The sequence below is a fragment of the Leuciscus leuciscus genome, assembly GCF_965113295.1.
Source record: "Leuciscus leuciscus genome assembly, chromosome: 2".
NCBI classification, from domain to species: Eukaryota; Metazoa; Chordata; class Actinopteri; order Cypriniformes; family Leuciscidae; genus Leuciscus; species Leuciscus leuciscus.
In genome coordinates this window covers 38,570,010-38,585,714 of record NC_138726.1, presented here as the reverse complement: position 1 = coordinate 38,585,714, position 15,705 = coordinate 38,570,010, and the positions used below count along the sequence as shown (strand labels likewise).

Below are 15,705 nucleotides of genomic sequence, written 5' to 3'. Positions count from 1 at the left end.
TTCCCTCAGACGAGCGGCGCTTTGAAGGCATTACACTGGCTGAAACAAAACAACCCTCGGCACATCAATTACAAGCCAATGACATCCAATCTCCACGTTTTATCAAAAGCGTCTTTGAATCACTGTATACTGTATAGAGTTTCAGGATGTCAGACTTAAGCCAGACATCTCTTCAAGGCACAGACACTTTCAGTTTTAAATGCCAACAATAAACTCTATCGGCGTGGTAGGGCACATACAATTTCTTAGCTGATAGGCGACTTGTTTGAGAATTCAGTTGAATACGCCCACACAATGGACCACAGATATAATTCACAGTTCAGATGCCTTTGAAGTCATTGTGCGAAAAGTGCAAAAGCAAACAAAGACTGCAGGGTTGAGATATAGCAGGAATCTCAGACCACAGACAAGCTGTGGAACAGACATCCTCACAGGAAGTCTATGTGGAGACTCCGATAGGGCTTCGACAGGTGTATGGCAGGCGAAGGAAGTGCGACTATGGTATAATTATGTTTTTCGTATCCTGTCTTGGACAATTTCAATCTGTCTTCCATCTCCATTCTCCTCTTTCTGCTGCTTCTTTTGAACTCGATGTCCTATTCCACTCAATTCTATCTCTTTATCAGTCTTTCCCTGGATCTCCAGCAGGTCGGGACAGGTTTCCAGCATGAGCTGCGTGTGAGGGCAAGACAGGATTGTGTGGCCTGAGGTGAGTGGAGTGTGTCTGAGGAATCTGGATCCCTCCAGCAGGGTGAGGCAGAGTGTTGTATCTCAGATGTGAAGGCTACCATCTACAGATCTAGCCAAGAATAGAGCCTTGGACTGGATCCTGTGCTGATTCAGGTTACACTACTCTAACAACAAGGAAAAAAACTGACTGAAAAGCTAAGCTAAAACTGTTTTTATGCAGTTAACTGACACAAACCCAGTCAATCTGAGTTACACAAGAACCGGTACTCACATCCCAATAGTTGCAGTCCTCACTTGTTATGGTTTCTGTCACCACCAAGCTCTACCAGAGAAGCACCAGTGGGTCACACCACAAAGCCACAGGCTCAAACTCACTCTCCCTCTGGGGTGACTCAGCCTGATCTCTGGCTGGGAGCCCTGCTTTCACTGAGTGATCTGTTGTTTGGAAACAACAACCAATACAACAGCGCTGCAGGCTTGGACCGCAGTTGCTCGGCCCTGTAACACCACAAAATTATGCAAACTTCAAATTTGGAAAGAAAATCTCTAAGGGACTATAAATGTAAATGTTGTGACTATAAGGTTACAAACTCCTTCAAAGTGTCTTCTTTAATTCAATTCCGTAGGCCAACCCAATTTAGCAAATATATTACATTTAGTGAAGCAACCCAAATGTGTCAAGACAATGACTTTGCATATAGGCTAGCTCATGAATAAACTCTCTTATGAGGTTCTACAGCAATTCTGTATAAACTCGTCCGGTTACAGGCAGCGACAGCTATAAGGCTGAGGATTACAGAGAGGTGAGATTTTGTAGTCTTTACCTTTACAGTATTTTAGTGCATGTACATTTATTTAACTATAGCTTACTCTCAGTAACCTTGTCGAATTAAAATCCAAACTAATTTACAAAATGTTCACTGGTAATACGATCAGAATACAATACAAATAATCATTATCTGTCAATTTGACTGACTAGGTTGTAAATTTCCATCATGCAGATAAAAAATAATTAGAGCAACGCTTAATGTGACATTGGCACATCACAATAACTTTTCTGTCAAGAGTTTGTTTAGTCTTACCTACTCTCTCAATGTGAAAAAGACACATTTAATTTCCTACTTACTTCCTAATTAATTTCCGGTATTTAATTTAAGCAATTAATTACTTTCTCACACTCATCATATGCATCTTTCTCTTGGTTAACTTTTTGGTTCAACTTTTTTGATTGTTTGATTTATCTTATTCCCTTTTCGTCACTTCTTATTTCTATTATCAAACCTTTACTCTGGGAATTCTTTAAAGTTAGGGAAGCGCAATAGATAATTTATTTTTATTTCATCAGGATGAATACAATGGATACAATATTTACAGAGCATGATAACCACTGGCCAATATAATGTTGTTGATTATAGACTAATGTTGATATACAATTTTTTATGTTTTTGAAACATGTCTCTTATGCTCAGCAATAATAATTTATTTGATCAAAAACACAATAAAACATGTGATTTATTCCTGTGATGGCAAAGCTGAATTTTCAGCATCATTACTCCAGTCTTCAGTGTCACATGATCCTTCAGAAATCATTCTAATAGGCTATGCTGATTTGATGCTCAAAAAATATTTCTTATTATTATTATCATTTGAAAACAGTTGTGCTGCATAGCCTAACATTTTTGTGGAAACCTTTTTTTTGGGGGGGGGGGGGTTCTTTGATGAATAGAAAGTTCAAAATAACCATTTATTTGAAATAGACCAAATTAAATAGTTTGACAATAATAAATGTTACTATTGATCAATTTAATGCATCCTTTCTGAATTAAAGTATTAATCTTTCTAACGGTCGTGTATTTACATAATTTAATATAAAAGACAAGCAAATTAGCCTAGATGGACAACATTATTTAAATGACATAAAGGATTATTTTATACAAGATTTACTTTCCCAAGGACAAGGCTGTCAGCAGATTTGGCAAAAAAAACAGGGGAAGACGACACTACTGTAAATTGGCCAAGCAAGCATAGTAACACCTCAAGATTGATTGGTCTGACCTGTAGCCTAGGCTATATATTAGTCTATCAAAACATTCAAGTGAACTTCTAGCTGACCTTCTGATCAATCTGTATAAACACAATACTTGAAAACAAATATACCTGTTTAAAGAACTTACCATGTGGATATTACATAAACAAATAACCTTTATGTACTATCCAAACCGAGTTCATCAATAGGAAAATGTCTAACAGCAACAACAAAAAAGCATAATTTAAAAAAACTCTTTGTTGACCTCTCTAAATAGGTCCTTAATTCGCACAATGTTTGTATACATCAACAAAACAAGATAACAGAGGCAGTGCAAATGCTATGATTCTCTGTACTGAAGTGCAGAGACTGAAGATCTGCTGAGTGTAGGGGCTTGTAGGCAACCCTCAAGTTCTGTGAGCAGTTAGCCAGCATCGGACTGTGACATAATAAGATTAACCAGTCGTTGCAAAACTAAGAAAAAACTACTTCAGACCACAACATCCTAAATCCATCGATGCACACACACTTATTAAGAATAAAAAAAATTCCTGCGCCAAATATATCCGCCATCCAAAATATAAGCACGGGATTCCATACAAGCCGTTTAGCCAGACACAGCAGTTACAGTCAGCCAGCGCTCCCCAGATTAAGGTCGGGTTATATAACCTCATCAGAGAGTAAATGACAACCCCAGGCAAGGCAAATGTGGGTTTATGAAAACCAAGAAGAGTATGAAGTCATAATAAATCAACAGGAGTGTCGGAATTTGATAATATAAACAGATTCGAGCTGCTGCACTCATAGTATGAGATGCTGTTTATGATCTAAGTAGGAAACACACAGTTGGTTCCTAAACAGAGGGGGTTCTGCTGCTTTCTTTAAACTTTACTGTGCTGTTTGAATGTGTTATAGCTTCAGTTTGAGGCTAACGTTATCTGGGCTGGCTCGGCAAAAATCACGACAGTAAAACAGCCCCACTTCACCACAACCCGATGTTTCCCCTCAGTAAAGTCGATGATGTTTTTAACAGCACTCACCGTGGTATGGTGATACACTTGGTGTTGACATTCTGAGTTGTGATGGCTTTCTCCAGCTCGTCCAGCTGTCCCGTCTTCTTCAGCTTCTTCACCAGACTCTTGACGGCCTTTTCGCACCATTTCTCCTCCTGTCCGTTCTGCTCTCCCTTCTTCCAGCCCAGCAACCTCTTCACGATCGGCGGAGTAAACGGTAAAATTGACATGTTGAATTGAATTCAACGTTCCTCTACTGCGCAGTCTCTCACGCAACTCGGGAGAGAAATTCTGGATACTTTTTAATCTTCAGTGTAATCCGAAGGCGGTAAATCGAAATAAACTGCTTATAGCTTGATAATAATATGGAGAAAAGTGAGAGGGACTTGAGGCGTGACTGAGACACGGTCTCAAGTTCAGCGCTCAGCTCAGCTCCGTCTATCCGTCTCTCTCGAGATCATCAGGCATAGCGCGCTGAGTCCACACACACCAATAACTGCGAGGCCATTCATATCACTCCGCGCAGGAAAATAGTCCCCTCCATCCCGTCTGGACAGGTTGGAACTTGGAAGAGAAATAAAACAGATATATTTAACGAAATAATTCATTACCTCGTCTGTTTGTAATATAGCCTACGTTTTTGTGCACCGTTTAAAAAAATGAGGTTTACTCAAGTTTAAAGTCATCCGCTGTGCTGTGTAGTGCGGCTCTCTGTAATGTATTCATTGCGTCTGCATTTAAAGGTGCACTTAGTGATTTTTTCCTCATTAAAAAGTTTTACCCCTAAAGCAATTAGTACGTTTAAATGAAATATGTTTAAAATGATGTAGAATCACATGAGAGGAGGAGTTCAGTCATATCAGTATCTTAATAAAGCGTATCTTAATAAAGTTTCTTTATTTTTTTCTGGTATACTGTATAGTCCATGAGGGCGGCATGTTGACATCACATGGCCAAAATACTCCCTTACAAACATAAAGACAATATGCCATAGACTTAGGCGCAATGTCATACATTTGGAACAGTCCTACTGAGCAGTTTTATTGCTCCCTTCCTCTTGTGCTATTGTAAACGCTCATAAAACCTGCCCAATAACCACTATTAGACAGTGACACACAGGAAACAATTTATACAAGACCTTACTTATCATTCACAGTAAAAGCACAGTTTAATTCTCAAGAGAGAAAAGAATGACATTCCCTTTTCCTTTACCTCTCCCACCCCCACTCTCTCACCATAGGACTGTCTGTGAGTGGGTTGTCCCACCAAACTGAGTAGGCCTATACAGGGTTTAATTCATCTGATACTGGGCATTGGCTGCTTTTTTTAGTGAGGGAGTGAATATTGCTGAGTATGAGGATGTCTTGCCTCAGCATGACAACAAAATGCAATCATACACACCTCTAATGTAGTAGTAAACTCGTATACACACTAACATTGTACAAGACTCATTAGCAGCACATAAACAAGTTATAACAAACTGCTTATTTTGGGGGGATAGAAGATTGAGGAGATTGTACTGCACTTTATCATGTAAACGGTTAGCTAATATGTGTGTGTTAAAAATTAAACAGATAAAAGTTACATGAGATAAAAATTTACATGATCCACTTTTTAGTTCTTCTGTGGACTATTTATGTTGTCTTGATTTTTGTTTTTACACTAACTTTTTAACCTGAATGGTTTTTGTTTTTGTTTTTGTTTGTGTTTGTTTTTATGTCATCATCACTGGCCATCGTCTTGGAACACACACACATGAACATATGCCAGTGGGAGTTTAGGTCATAAGTGTCGAAAAGAAGCGTGTGCAACCAAGGGCCAGCTGTTACATTCAAAATGCAAACACAAGGGACTGCACTAGTCAGATTTGATTTTTCCTTATCAGATTGAGCCCTAGTTTTTTGTCCCTCTACGCAAGACATTACACACGAAAGAAGCAATAAGTAAGACGTGTGCAGTTTTATGCCAATTTTCTCGATTTTCTCAGATGTAATGATAAAACATAAAGGCCATTTTCATGAATGTTTTAAAACAGCTTCAGACCGAAGAGTTTTACATTGGAGGTCATTAAACCCTGGCCACACACATTTAGTTAAATTTGTGTATGGCAACCCCTGGTACAAGTTTAAAACAGTTCACTAGCTGTGCTAAAAATACCCAGCCTGAACCTCTCAGCTCAGCGTGGCACTGCTTCTTCCTTTTATCTATTTTAAAGAACATCTGATGTATATTTTTTCATAGCATTTGCTTTCTTCTTGTCCTCCCACACGGTTATGGTCAATATATACTCAAAAATGTATAACAAGATGCTGTGCACAGCATGACACACCTCAGGAATACAGAAGATAAAAAAACTGCAGTGTAGTTTCTGCATCTTTCATATAAATTCACTATGATGAACAGAGATGTGCTCTAATTGGTTGAAATGTCATTTTCAGGTTTTCAAAAATGAATATTTCCTCAGAGGAAACTTTAACATGTTTGTGTATGAGTTTACGTTGTAGGGCCCACTTTAGGGATGCATTGTCAAAAGCTGCCTAAATATGAAAAAATTTACATCTAAACACTGCCATTCAACATTTGTATTCAGCAAAGGACTCATTAAATTGATTCAAAGTGACAATAAAGTAAAAAATAAATGTTGTTGTTTTGAACTTTTGTATTCATCAAATAATCCTGAAGAATCCACAATTTCCACAAAAATATTAAGCCGCACTTTTTTTCAACATTGATAATAATAATAATAAATGTTTTTGAGCACCAAATTAGCATATTAGAATGATTTCAGAAGGATCATGAAAATAATTACAGCAAAAATTACATTTAAAAAATAATTTAAACTTTAATAATATTTCACAACATTACTGTCTTTACTTTTATCAAATAACTGCAGCTTTGGTGAGCAGAGACTACTTTCAAAAATAAAAAAAATTCTTACTGACCCTAAACTTTTGAATGGTTACAAAGGTCTGTATGGTATGTCCTCAGTTAGATAGCTGAATGTGTGTGTGTTTGTCATATGTGTGAAAGCGTGTGGCAGGATGGAGGCTGCGAGTGTTAAAATGTGCAGCTTGACTGCAGTGGCCAGCACAAGCTCAGCACCTGTTTATTCCCTCAGGGGATTCAGCTCCCGGACAGCTGGTTTAGGAGTATAGGAAGGGATGAAGTCCAGGGCCTAGGGGGCTTGTAGTTTAGGATGTGTGGGGGCAGGGGGCAGATGGGATCTAGAAGAGCGAAGTGGGGGGATTTGGGGATATATGTGTCTGTGTGTGTGTGTGCGTGCATGTGTTTGTCTGAAGAATTGCCTCACACAAAAGGCAAGGCAGCGTGAATGAGTAATGGCCTTATACAATCTGATGGCTGATGAGGGTATTGTGCATACTTTGACTCAAGAGACCCTGGGGAGCTACAAGGTGGTAAAGAGGGTCTGAGGGGGGCTGAACTATGTCCCAGTGGAGGACATGTGCTAGAGTGATAAGATGAAGCTTATGTCTAATCAACAGTGTTTAACACAATACTGAAACCAATGATAAAGGACAGGTGGGAGAATGATTTCAGCTTCATCTGTACACTCAGCAGAACTGAAAACAGCAGTAGAGCATCCCAGTGGGACGATAGCATCATTCTCGGACTGATGAAGTTTAGTATGCAGTATTATATTACTGTATGTGACTATTTCTTTAGTTTAACATGTTTTGCTGTGTTGTATTTACTCAGTGTTCTCACAAGATAATTTTATGAGTAAGTGTACTCCTGAAGGAGATATCTGGAAAGAAATGTTACTGAATCATTTTGGTAAACAGTTCTGACGTGATGACTTTGTGCCAGTATGTTCAAGTTGTGAGTGGCAGGTACAGAGAGATAAACAAACATTTCTGCCAAGATCTCTGAGTAGCAGTGTTTGCGTGTGGCAGTATCTGTGTGTTTACATGCATCCATCCATGTTTAGTTTTTTGTGCTTTTATTTCAACGCATGTGTCTGGATATATGCATGTTTGTTTGAAGGGTAAGCATGCACACATTCATGTTTATGATAGCATTCCTGCTGAAAAATCCAGCATAAACCATCATGAGTTCCATGTGTGTGTGTGTGCGTGTGTATTTATGAGTGTACCTGATTAAGGCAAGTTTTATAGCAGACTTAAATATTTTTATGTTGAGAGCAGTCACACCACGGCAGCATAAAGATTCCAGGCAGCAGAGCACAATAAAAAAAGTTTTTGCCCTTCAAAATCCATCAATCTGTCCACATTCAAAACAGAACAACAGGCATGTGCAAACACACACACCTCCTCAGGCAGAAGTCACTTTTCAGTTACTACCATAAACGCCCAATTCTCCGTAGACACATATTTTGAAGTCCCTGTGCACTGCACAAGAATGAAGGTCACTTTTTTATTTAAAGTGTATTGAGTGCTAAAGGTGGGGAAGGTCAAACTCAGACTCGTCATGCTGCTTTCAACTCTAAGAATTTAATGTATTCATTATTGCTCCAAAGCACAAATACAGCTATTTAAAGTCATAAATACCCACACTATAATTATGTTACCTGATTGTCTGCAACAGCCTATCAACACCTCTTGCATATTAAAATAAAGTATTTCAAATTTAATAAAACTATTTCATGTAAACAATGAGGAAATGCTGTTCTGAAGTATTCTTCGTGAGTAAAATTCATCACTGGAATAAAAAAGATAAACAAGAAAACCCAAAACATATGATCAGCTGAATTATTTTGCATGCTGTAGTCACTCATCATGTCGCTGATAAGCTCAGAGGGCTGTGATAAATCTGTTCACCACCACTCAGTCAACACCAGCCCACACTCCGGCGTTACATAATCTTACGCTCTGGATTTTTTATTATTGAAGGAGTGTGCTGTGTTGCAAAACCAACAGTGACTCACCGTGTGTATGTTTCTGTTTTATTGTGAGTAACAGGGACTAAAAGAGTGCAGACCCAGCGTGGAGGGCATATATTTTGTGGATGATATGGGCCCAAAGTACTACACACCCATGTGAGGATTACCATGATTCACGTGCTGATGCGTGTACAAGACTGGAGATCTGACTCTATTGTGCTGAGTGTGATGCATACTGGTCTTAGCACCCATGAGTCAGAGCGAATAGCCAACTGTGTGTTGGAAACACTGAGGGTAGCATGATATGGATCAGCAAGCGATGACTAAAATATCCAGTGTCATCTTGGCCTTTCATTTGGGTTAGTTGAAGATCATCTAATTTGTTTATCTTGGGGGACGCTACCATACAATTAAAAGTCTTTATTTTTAGCTTGTCCCCCAATTGTTTTTTTTTCAACAACTCAGCTGGTCCTACAAAATGTATACTTAATTGGACATATGGTATAGAGCCAGCTGTTCTTTTAGGATTCACACAAGCATGTCAGCGCCACCTGGTGGCGAAGATGTTCTATTGAAGTTGCTACTCAGAATGTATTTTTGGTTCAAGCTGGAAAATCCAGCTTAAAGTTTGTAACTTGTGAAACATGGTACCTGCTTTCTTGCTGGTTGACAACAAACTTCAACAAACTGATATATATATATTTTATCAGTAGCATGCAGAGGTGTTCTGAAATGAGGATAAAATAAATCAAATGTATCTTCATGTCACAGTTACACTTGACATTGTCACGTTTTCCTGGCTAAATAAGCATTACTTTACGTTACATCAAAAAAAGAAAACAAATACAATTATATTTTGTATTTTTACATTTAAGCTGCAGTCCGCAGTTTTTCCTCTTTGTTGCCATCTCTGTTCGAAATCTGCAATTGCAATTATTCGCGGAATTATCAACTTTACGTGGGTTGTGCCTCGGCACGGCACAGCGCGGATGAATCCAATGTTTTGAGGAGAATGTGCGGCTGTCAATCACCGGTCTTTTGCGTTTTACAACGGGTAAATCTCCAGTTGTCACTGGTGATTGTCGTTTGAACCTTTCTGGATCCACCATCAAATTGATAAGTGTAATTATATCAAGTGCTGTGAGAAAAGGCTATAAATCTCCACCACCAACATTCTCACACGCAATATAGCCTACTAGCCGGCCCGTGACATCTTCTTTATGTGTACAGATGTGACGTAATGACGCAAAGACATGCTCAAATTTCCCGCGGAAATCCACCAGTACCACTGGAATTAAAAACATTATTACAAGCTTACCCGTTTAGAATCAAGCTAAGGCAAGCAGATAGTTTTGAACACTGGCTGGTTATGTACTTCTTAAAAAATATATTTTTATAATTTTTAACCCAAAAAAGTTACGGACTGATTAATGTTCTATTTAATAAAACCTAGTAAGTAGCCTATCAATCCCATCAAGTTACTGTTTTAAGCATTTTTACATTTATTCCAAGAAGTAAAGGCAGTACCAATTTAAACATTATATTTTATTTGTGAACTGATGTTCAGCTGTTTTTTGTTTTTTTTAATAGTCAACATATTTTCGGACCATCATACTTCACGCCATGTTGTAATTACCTTAGGCTCGAGATGTCAACACGTGACGTTCTATTCTGAACATAGACTGTGATTCTGAGCTGTTCACATCCTCAGACTTGGAATTATGCATTTCTAGCACCACTATCAAGCCTAAATCAATCTGCAGCGGTCACGTGGAAAAAGTATGAGCTCTCAGAAGAGTCCCATTTTACAAGCTGTAATTATTAGCTCTATGAGGACGTGACAGTTTTTTACAAGTTGAAATCTCGAAATTAAGGTAATTTCAACATGGCGAATGCACCTTCAGTCATCATGCTCGGTAAACACTGGTCACAAACACGGAGATGCATCTTTAAATGGGTCCTTGATTATGATTTCACTTTTTAAACTTTAGTTAGTGTGTAATGTTGCTGTTCAGCATTAACAACATCTGCAAAGTTACGACGTTCAAAGTTCAATGCAAAGGGATATATTTTCTTTTACAGAAATCACTTTTTAATGACTACAACAAATGGCTGGGAGGGACTACAACGAGCCTCTTCCCAGGTTGGTGACATCACAAACCCTAAAATGTACATAAATCCTGCCCCCAGGAACACACAACAAAGGGCGTGAAGGCCATGTTGGGCTGCTTTACTGTATAGAGAAGAGGAAAAGTTGTTGTCACCGTTTTTTTACACCCCGGATAAAGTTTGTCCTAAGGCTGACGAACTTAGAGAGGCTAAAATAAATTTTGAACACTGTTCCTTACCATTATAACGTTTGTCTGTCCGCTGCACATTTTACGGAGAACTGCTTCCAGAAGAGAGTAGCCTACAATGCAGGCTATGCGCACAAAAGCAGACTTAGCCATTCCCATTTTGTCGGGACAATCTTTTGTTTATGGTTCACTTCTTGTAAGTATGTCTTATTTTTTGTAGTTGTGTTTTCTATTAAGAGTTCCAATTATAAGCTTTATGTATGATAGCTCTGATGCAAACAAAGCTAGCCTGCTAACTAACATTACAGTATTGATGTAGTGTCTACTTTAGCTTTTGTAAGCTCTTGCTTTTGTAAGACTGTTCACCGCCTCTTAGGAAAATTACCCATGATTTTGTATTTCCATAGTTTTCGACAAATATGATTAATATGGTGAATAACATTGTATCTATAAGAAAAAAAGAAAAAAAACACACCACTCTGAAACGTCCTGTAAAATCCGTGCTAGCAAAGTTCGTGCTTGAAATCCATTCAGCACAATCCTCTTGTTCGTTAATGTTGCAAGGATCTGAATCGGGCTCGAAACGGTTTGAAATTGACGCCATCGTTAATATTTACATCTGAGTAGAGGTCATGGTTATGAAGGGGCGTGACATTTCCCGGACACGTGCAAACCGCTGCCAATCACAACACACTGTGCCAGCTAACCAATCACAGCACATTTCGTATTTCGGAAGGAGTGGCTTCATCGAAAACGACACGTTCAACCAGACTGGGGTGAGAAGAGCTGTAATAATGTAAAATATGTGAAAAATAATGTGTTTTTTTAACAATCAAGCATGAAAACATATTCTAGTACACCCCAAAAACAAAATCAAGACTTCGTAAAAGGGCATTATAGGACAATAAAGCGGTGATATCTAAGTGGGTAAGCTGTTTGCTTACTTTTTAATTAGTCACATGGACCAATCATAGCCAATTATAACCAATCACATCCCCTCATAGGCCGATGGAGGCATTGCCTCCTCTCACATAACTTTGCCCCATTCCCAATTACCCACCACTAAACCAACCACACGCTAGGGGGGTCTGTTAAAACTCAATGGCTCAGGGGAGGCAAGAGAGATGTGGCGTCCCGCTGTATCTTCACCTGCGGGTGTCACTGTTGGATAGTGTTACTTTAGAAGTGAATTATACATTTTGTAATGTATAACAAAAAACAGATGTTGCGCTAGGGGCCGTTCACACAGAACGCGTTTTTCCATTCCACTGCATTACTTTTCCATTATTTTTCAATATAAACATGCGCTAGATGGACGTCTTTATCTCTATTTACGTGCATGACACAGAACTCTAAAAACATAGCGCTCAAGTTAAAATAACTCCCTCCCTCCTCCTCATCCCGTCCCCTCCCCCTCCCTTCCGTGCTTTTCCGATGTAAATTCAGGACTTCACGCGATCTTTCTCCTTTTTCCCTCTTCTTTGCTTGTGTGTTGGCCATATCAAAATTAGAGAGAATATAAGTTAGTCGTTGTCCCACACCCCCTTTCATGTGCACGCGCACTAACCCCCCAACCCCACCCCCAAATCATTCTTGTCGGTTTTTGGCTGGAACACTGTTTGTTATGTTTCGTGGTCCAGGTTGTGCCACTTTGTTTTTGTTGCCATTTGTGGAGCCTGGGCTGTCTACAGAGACCGCGTTTTTTTACAGTGTGTTCAGGGTACAGGCAGCTAGCGGATAGTGAGGAGATGTTTGCTGTATGTGACAAAAAATGCATGACATCGCTTAGAGCACCTTTAATTGTGTTCAATATTTTTAACACATTAAACTGAATTTAAAAAAAAAAAATTGACAGCCCTAATATATATATATATATATATATATATATATACAGTATATATATATATATATATATATATATATATATATATTTGAGACATTCCCTTTGCTGTCTACTTTTGTCATCTAATAGTTCAGAGTGATGAACCAGCACATTAAACTGTCAGCAGTGCTGGGCTGTCGGAATGAGTTTAGTGTGAGTGGATGCAGGGCTTGGTTCAGGTCTGCTGTTGTTGGGTGAGTCTGAGAAGCAGGGGCTCTGAAGGGGCTTGAAGCAGCTTTACAGGCGCCCTTTAATCCATACTTAAATACTGTTGTGTGCACTGCAAATATTCTTAAGAGGAAATAACAGACTTTAAAAATATAACTTGAGCAAACATGGGGTCTGAACAGTCTAGTCTCTTTAGCTGTTGCCTCACACATGGAGAGGGATAAACACAACCCATTATACAACCCAGAGCTTGATCATGGGATACTCTTTAATTAAACACCAGCCTTTATTTATAGTAGCAAAAGCCAGCATGCAATTAGCTCCTAAAACTTTCCACTTATTAGAATAATAATGTAGCCTACATTCACTGTAATTTGCTAATGAATATGTAGAGGGAGAAATGCACTCCATACTTATAACAATTTGTGAGTTTCATACAGTGGACAAAATTATTGAATTTTCATTTAATTTAATTTGTTATATTTTGTTGTCTGTAGCCTATTATTGTGAAGAACAGACATCAAACTGTGACAAAACAAACACAAAACTGACCACCTTAAGCTGGTTTAATCAACTGGTTGCAGTTTTGTTGGTGGTCTAAGATGGTCTACTAGGTTGGATCAGCTAATGACAGTTCAGACCAGCTAGAAACCAGCACCTTGTCTAAAACACAGATACCATTTTTAAGCTGGATTTTCCCGCAAGCAAGGCAGACAAGAAAATTGCTGACAGACCATTTGATTAGACTATTATGAAAGTTTAACATATCTCTCACATGTCTTAAGCAAAAGACTTCAGGCATGTGGGTTGAAAAAAATTCATCATGGTTAGGCAGCATTTAAAAAACCATGGAAACGTTTCCAGTGTCTGCTAGTATAATTTAGGAGATTAAACAATACAGAACAGTTATAAATCACTAACGGATCACACAGCTATTTGGGCTGAGCTCCAACTCCTCATGAATGGAAGCAGAAACGGCAAAGGAAAACATCTGAGGTTGCTTGGCTCCAGCGAGCATTCACATCTAATGTGTCTTCCAGGAAAATATTGACTAGCTGCATGGCCAGTAGCCAAAACATGATGCCAGAGGATTGTCCTGCTCTTTCCTTCCAAAAGGTTGTTACTGACATGTAGTTAGTTCAGACGCCGCTAGGTGGCAGCAAGTGCAGAGAATTGATGACAGAATGAATTTTTACACCCACCCTCATTCCCCCATCCCCTTTCCACAAACGTTGGGCTATATACCTGAAAAAAGAAAATAATCATTTAGGCTGAATCTATATGTTTTCTTATGTAATGCAGTATGAAAAATATAATTAAAGACCTTATATTATTGTAATATTGAGATGTAAAAACCTCAATCATCTGCAGACACTTATTTAGGTAGTTAGGATACTTTATCCTTGAGAGACTTTATGACAGGCCTGAAATACTGCTTCTATAACACCACAGGATGAGACAGAGGAAGAGGGGGCCATTTTAAGAAGGAATGTCCCCCGCTCTGGTTTCACTGAGCGAGAGAGTGTGAGATGATTACGTAGCAATAATAAAAAATAAAAAAACGTTTTATCAGGATTTGACTAAATAACACAGACAAACATTATGCATTGTCTGCTGCAGTGAATCTCATGAATCTCATCCATAAGTCATAAAACCGGAGGACATTAATTCACAAGGAACAAAATAATTTTGACATTTTGTTTTATTAATGTTTATTAATTGTTTGTAGGCTATTTATTATTTATATAGAGTTTATGGGTGGTGGTGGTGGTGGTAGCATGTGCCAATCTGATACTCAATCATATCATCATAAATTGGAATTATGTGCATGGATGCTTGTGTGTCTGTTTAAAAACATTTCTGTCATTATATTCTTGAACATCATCTTCGTATATGCTGTATTTATGGGCCTATCCAATATATGTTCAAGATTACTTATAAGCTTGAGGAGAAACCCATAGATTAAGATAATGAATGCACACATGTGGTTTAATGTATGTGTGTGTATATGTGTGTCTACTCTATATGTGTGAGAATGTTTGCTAGCAACAAGCATGTTTAGCTGAGGCTAGGGAAAGTAAAACTGATGAGAAAATGTCTGACTGTGTGTACGGATGCCCAGTCTAGTGTGGAGCCAGTCCGTCTGCCGGCCGACTGCCCTCCTGGAGACTCGAGAACATCCGATCCTCCTGTGGAGAGAGAGAGAGAGAGAGAGAGAGAGAGAGAGAGAGAGAGAGAGAGAGAGAGAGAGAGAGAGAGAGAGAGAGAGAGAGAGAGAGAGAGAGAGAGAGAAAGAGAGAGAGAGAGAGAGAGAGAGAGAGAGAGAGAGAGAGAGAGAGAGAGAGAGAGAGAGAGAGAGAGAGAGAAAGAGAGAGAGAGAGAGAGAGAGAGCAAAGGTGAGAAAATAGAGAGAGATAAAAAGAGTGAGGGGAGTGGGAGAGAAGGCTGGCTAGGGTGGAGAACATCCTAACACTTTTTTACAATATCACATTTGTCACATTATGTAAAAAATTACATTAATATTCGGCCCCCTTCAGACATTCTGTTGACTAAAAGTTACATTGCACCTACATGTCAACTATTAGTGGACTGTTAGGGGTAGGGTTAGGGTTAGTAAACAGTTGGGTAACTACAAGTAAATGGGAGTTACAACATCGTATTACTTTTTTCAAGTAACAAGTAAAGTAATGCATTACTTTTAAATCTGAGTTACTTTTTCAAATAAGTAGGTGTAACACAAGTTACTATGTTTTCCCATTTACTGACTG

At 38.7% G+C, this 15,705-nt stretch overlaps 1 protein-coding gene across 1 annotated transcript in view; it reads right to left on the bottom strand.

The window, feature by feature from the left end:
• The window catches only part of smad3a (SMAD family member 3a), a 44,176-nt gene extending 39,976 nt beyond the window's left edge, over nucleotides 1–4,200 (bottom strand). The window contains exon 1 of the mRNA XM_082162280.1: nucleotides 3,757–4,200. Within this exon, the coding sequence (XP_082018406.1) occupies nucleotides 3,757–3,959 (203 nt within the window). The 5' untranslated portion in view covers nucleotides 3,960–4,200. The remainder of the gene's footprint in view (nucleotides 1–3,756) is intronic.
• Between the last annotated feature and the right edge of the window lie 11,505 nt (nucleotides 4,201–15,705).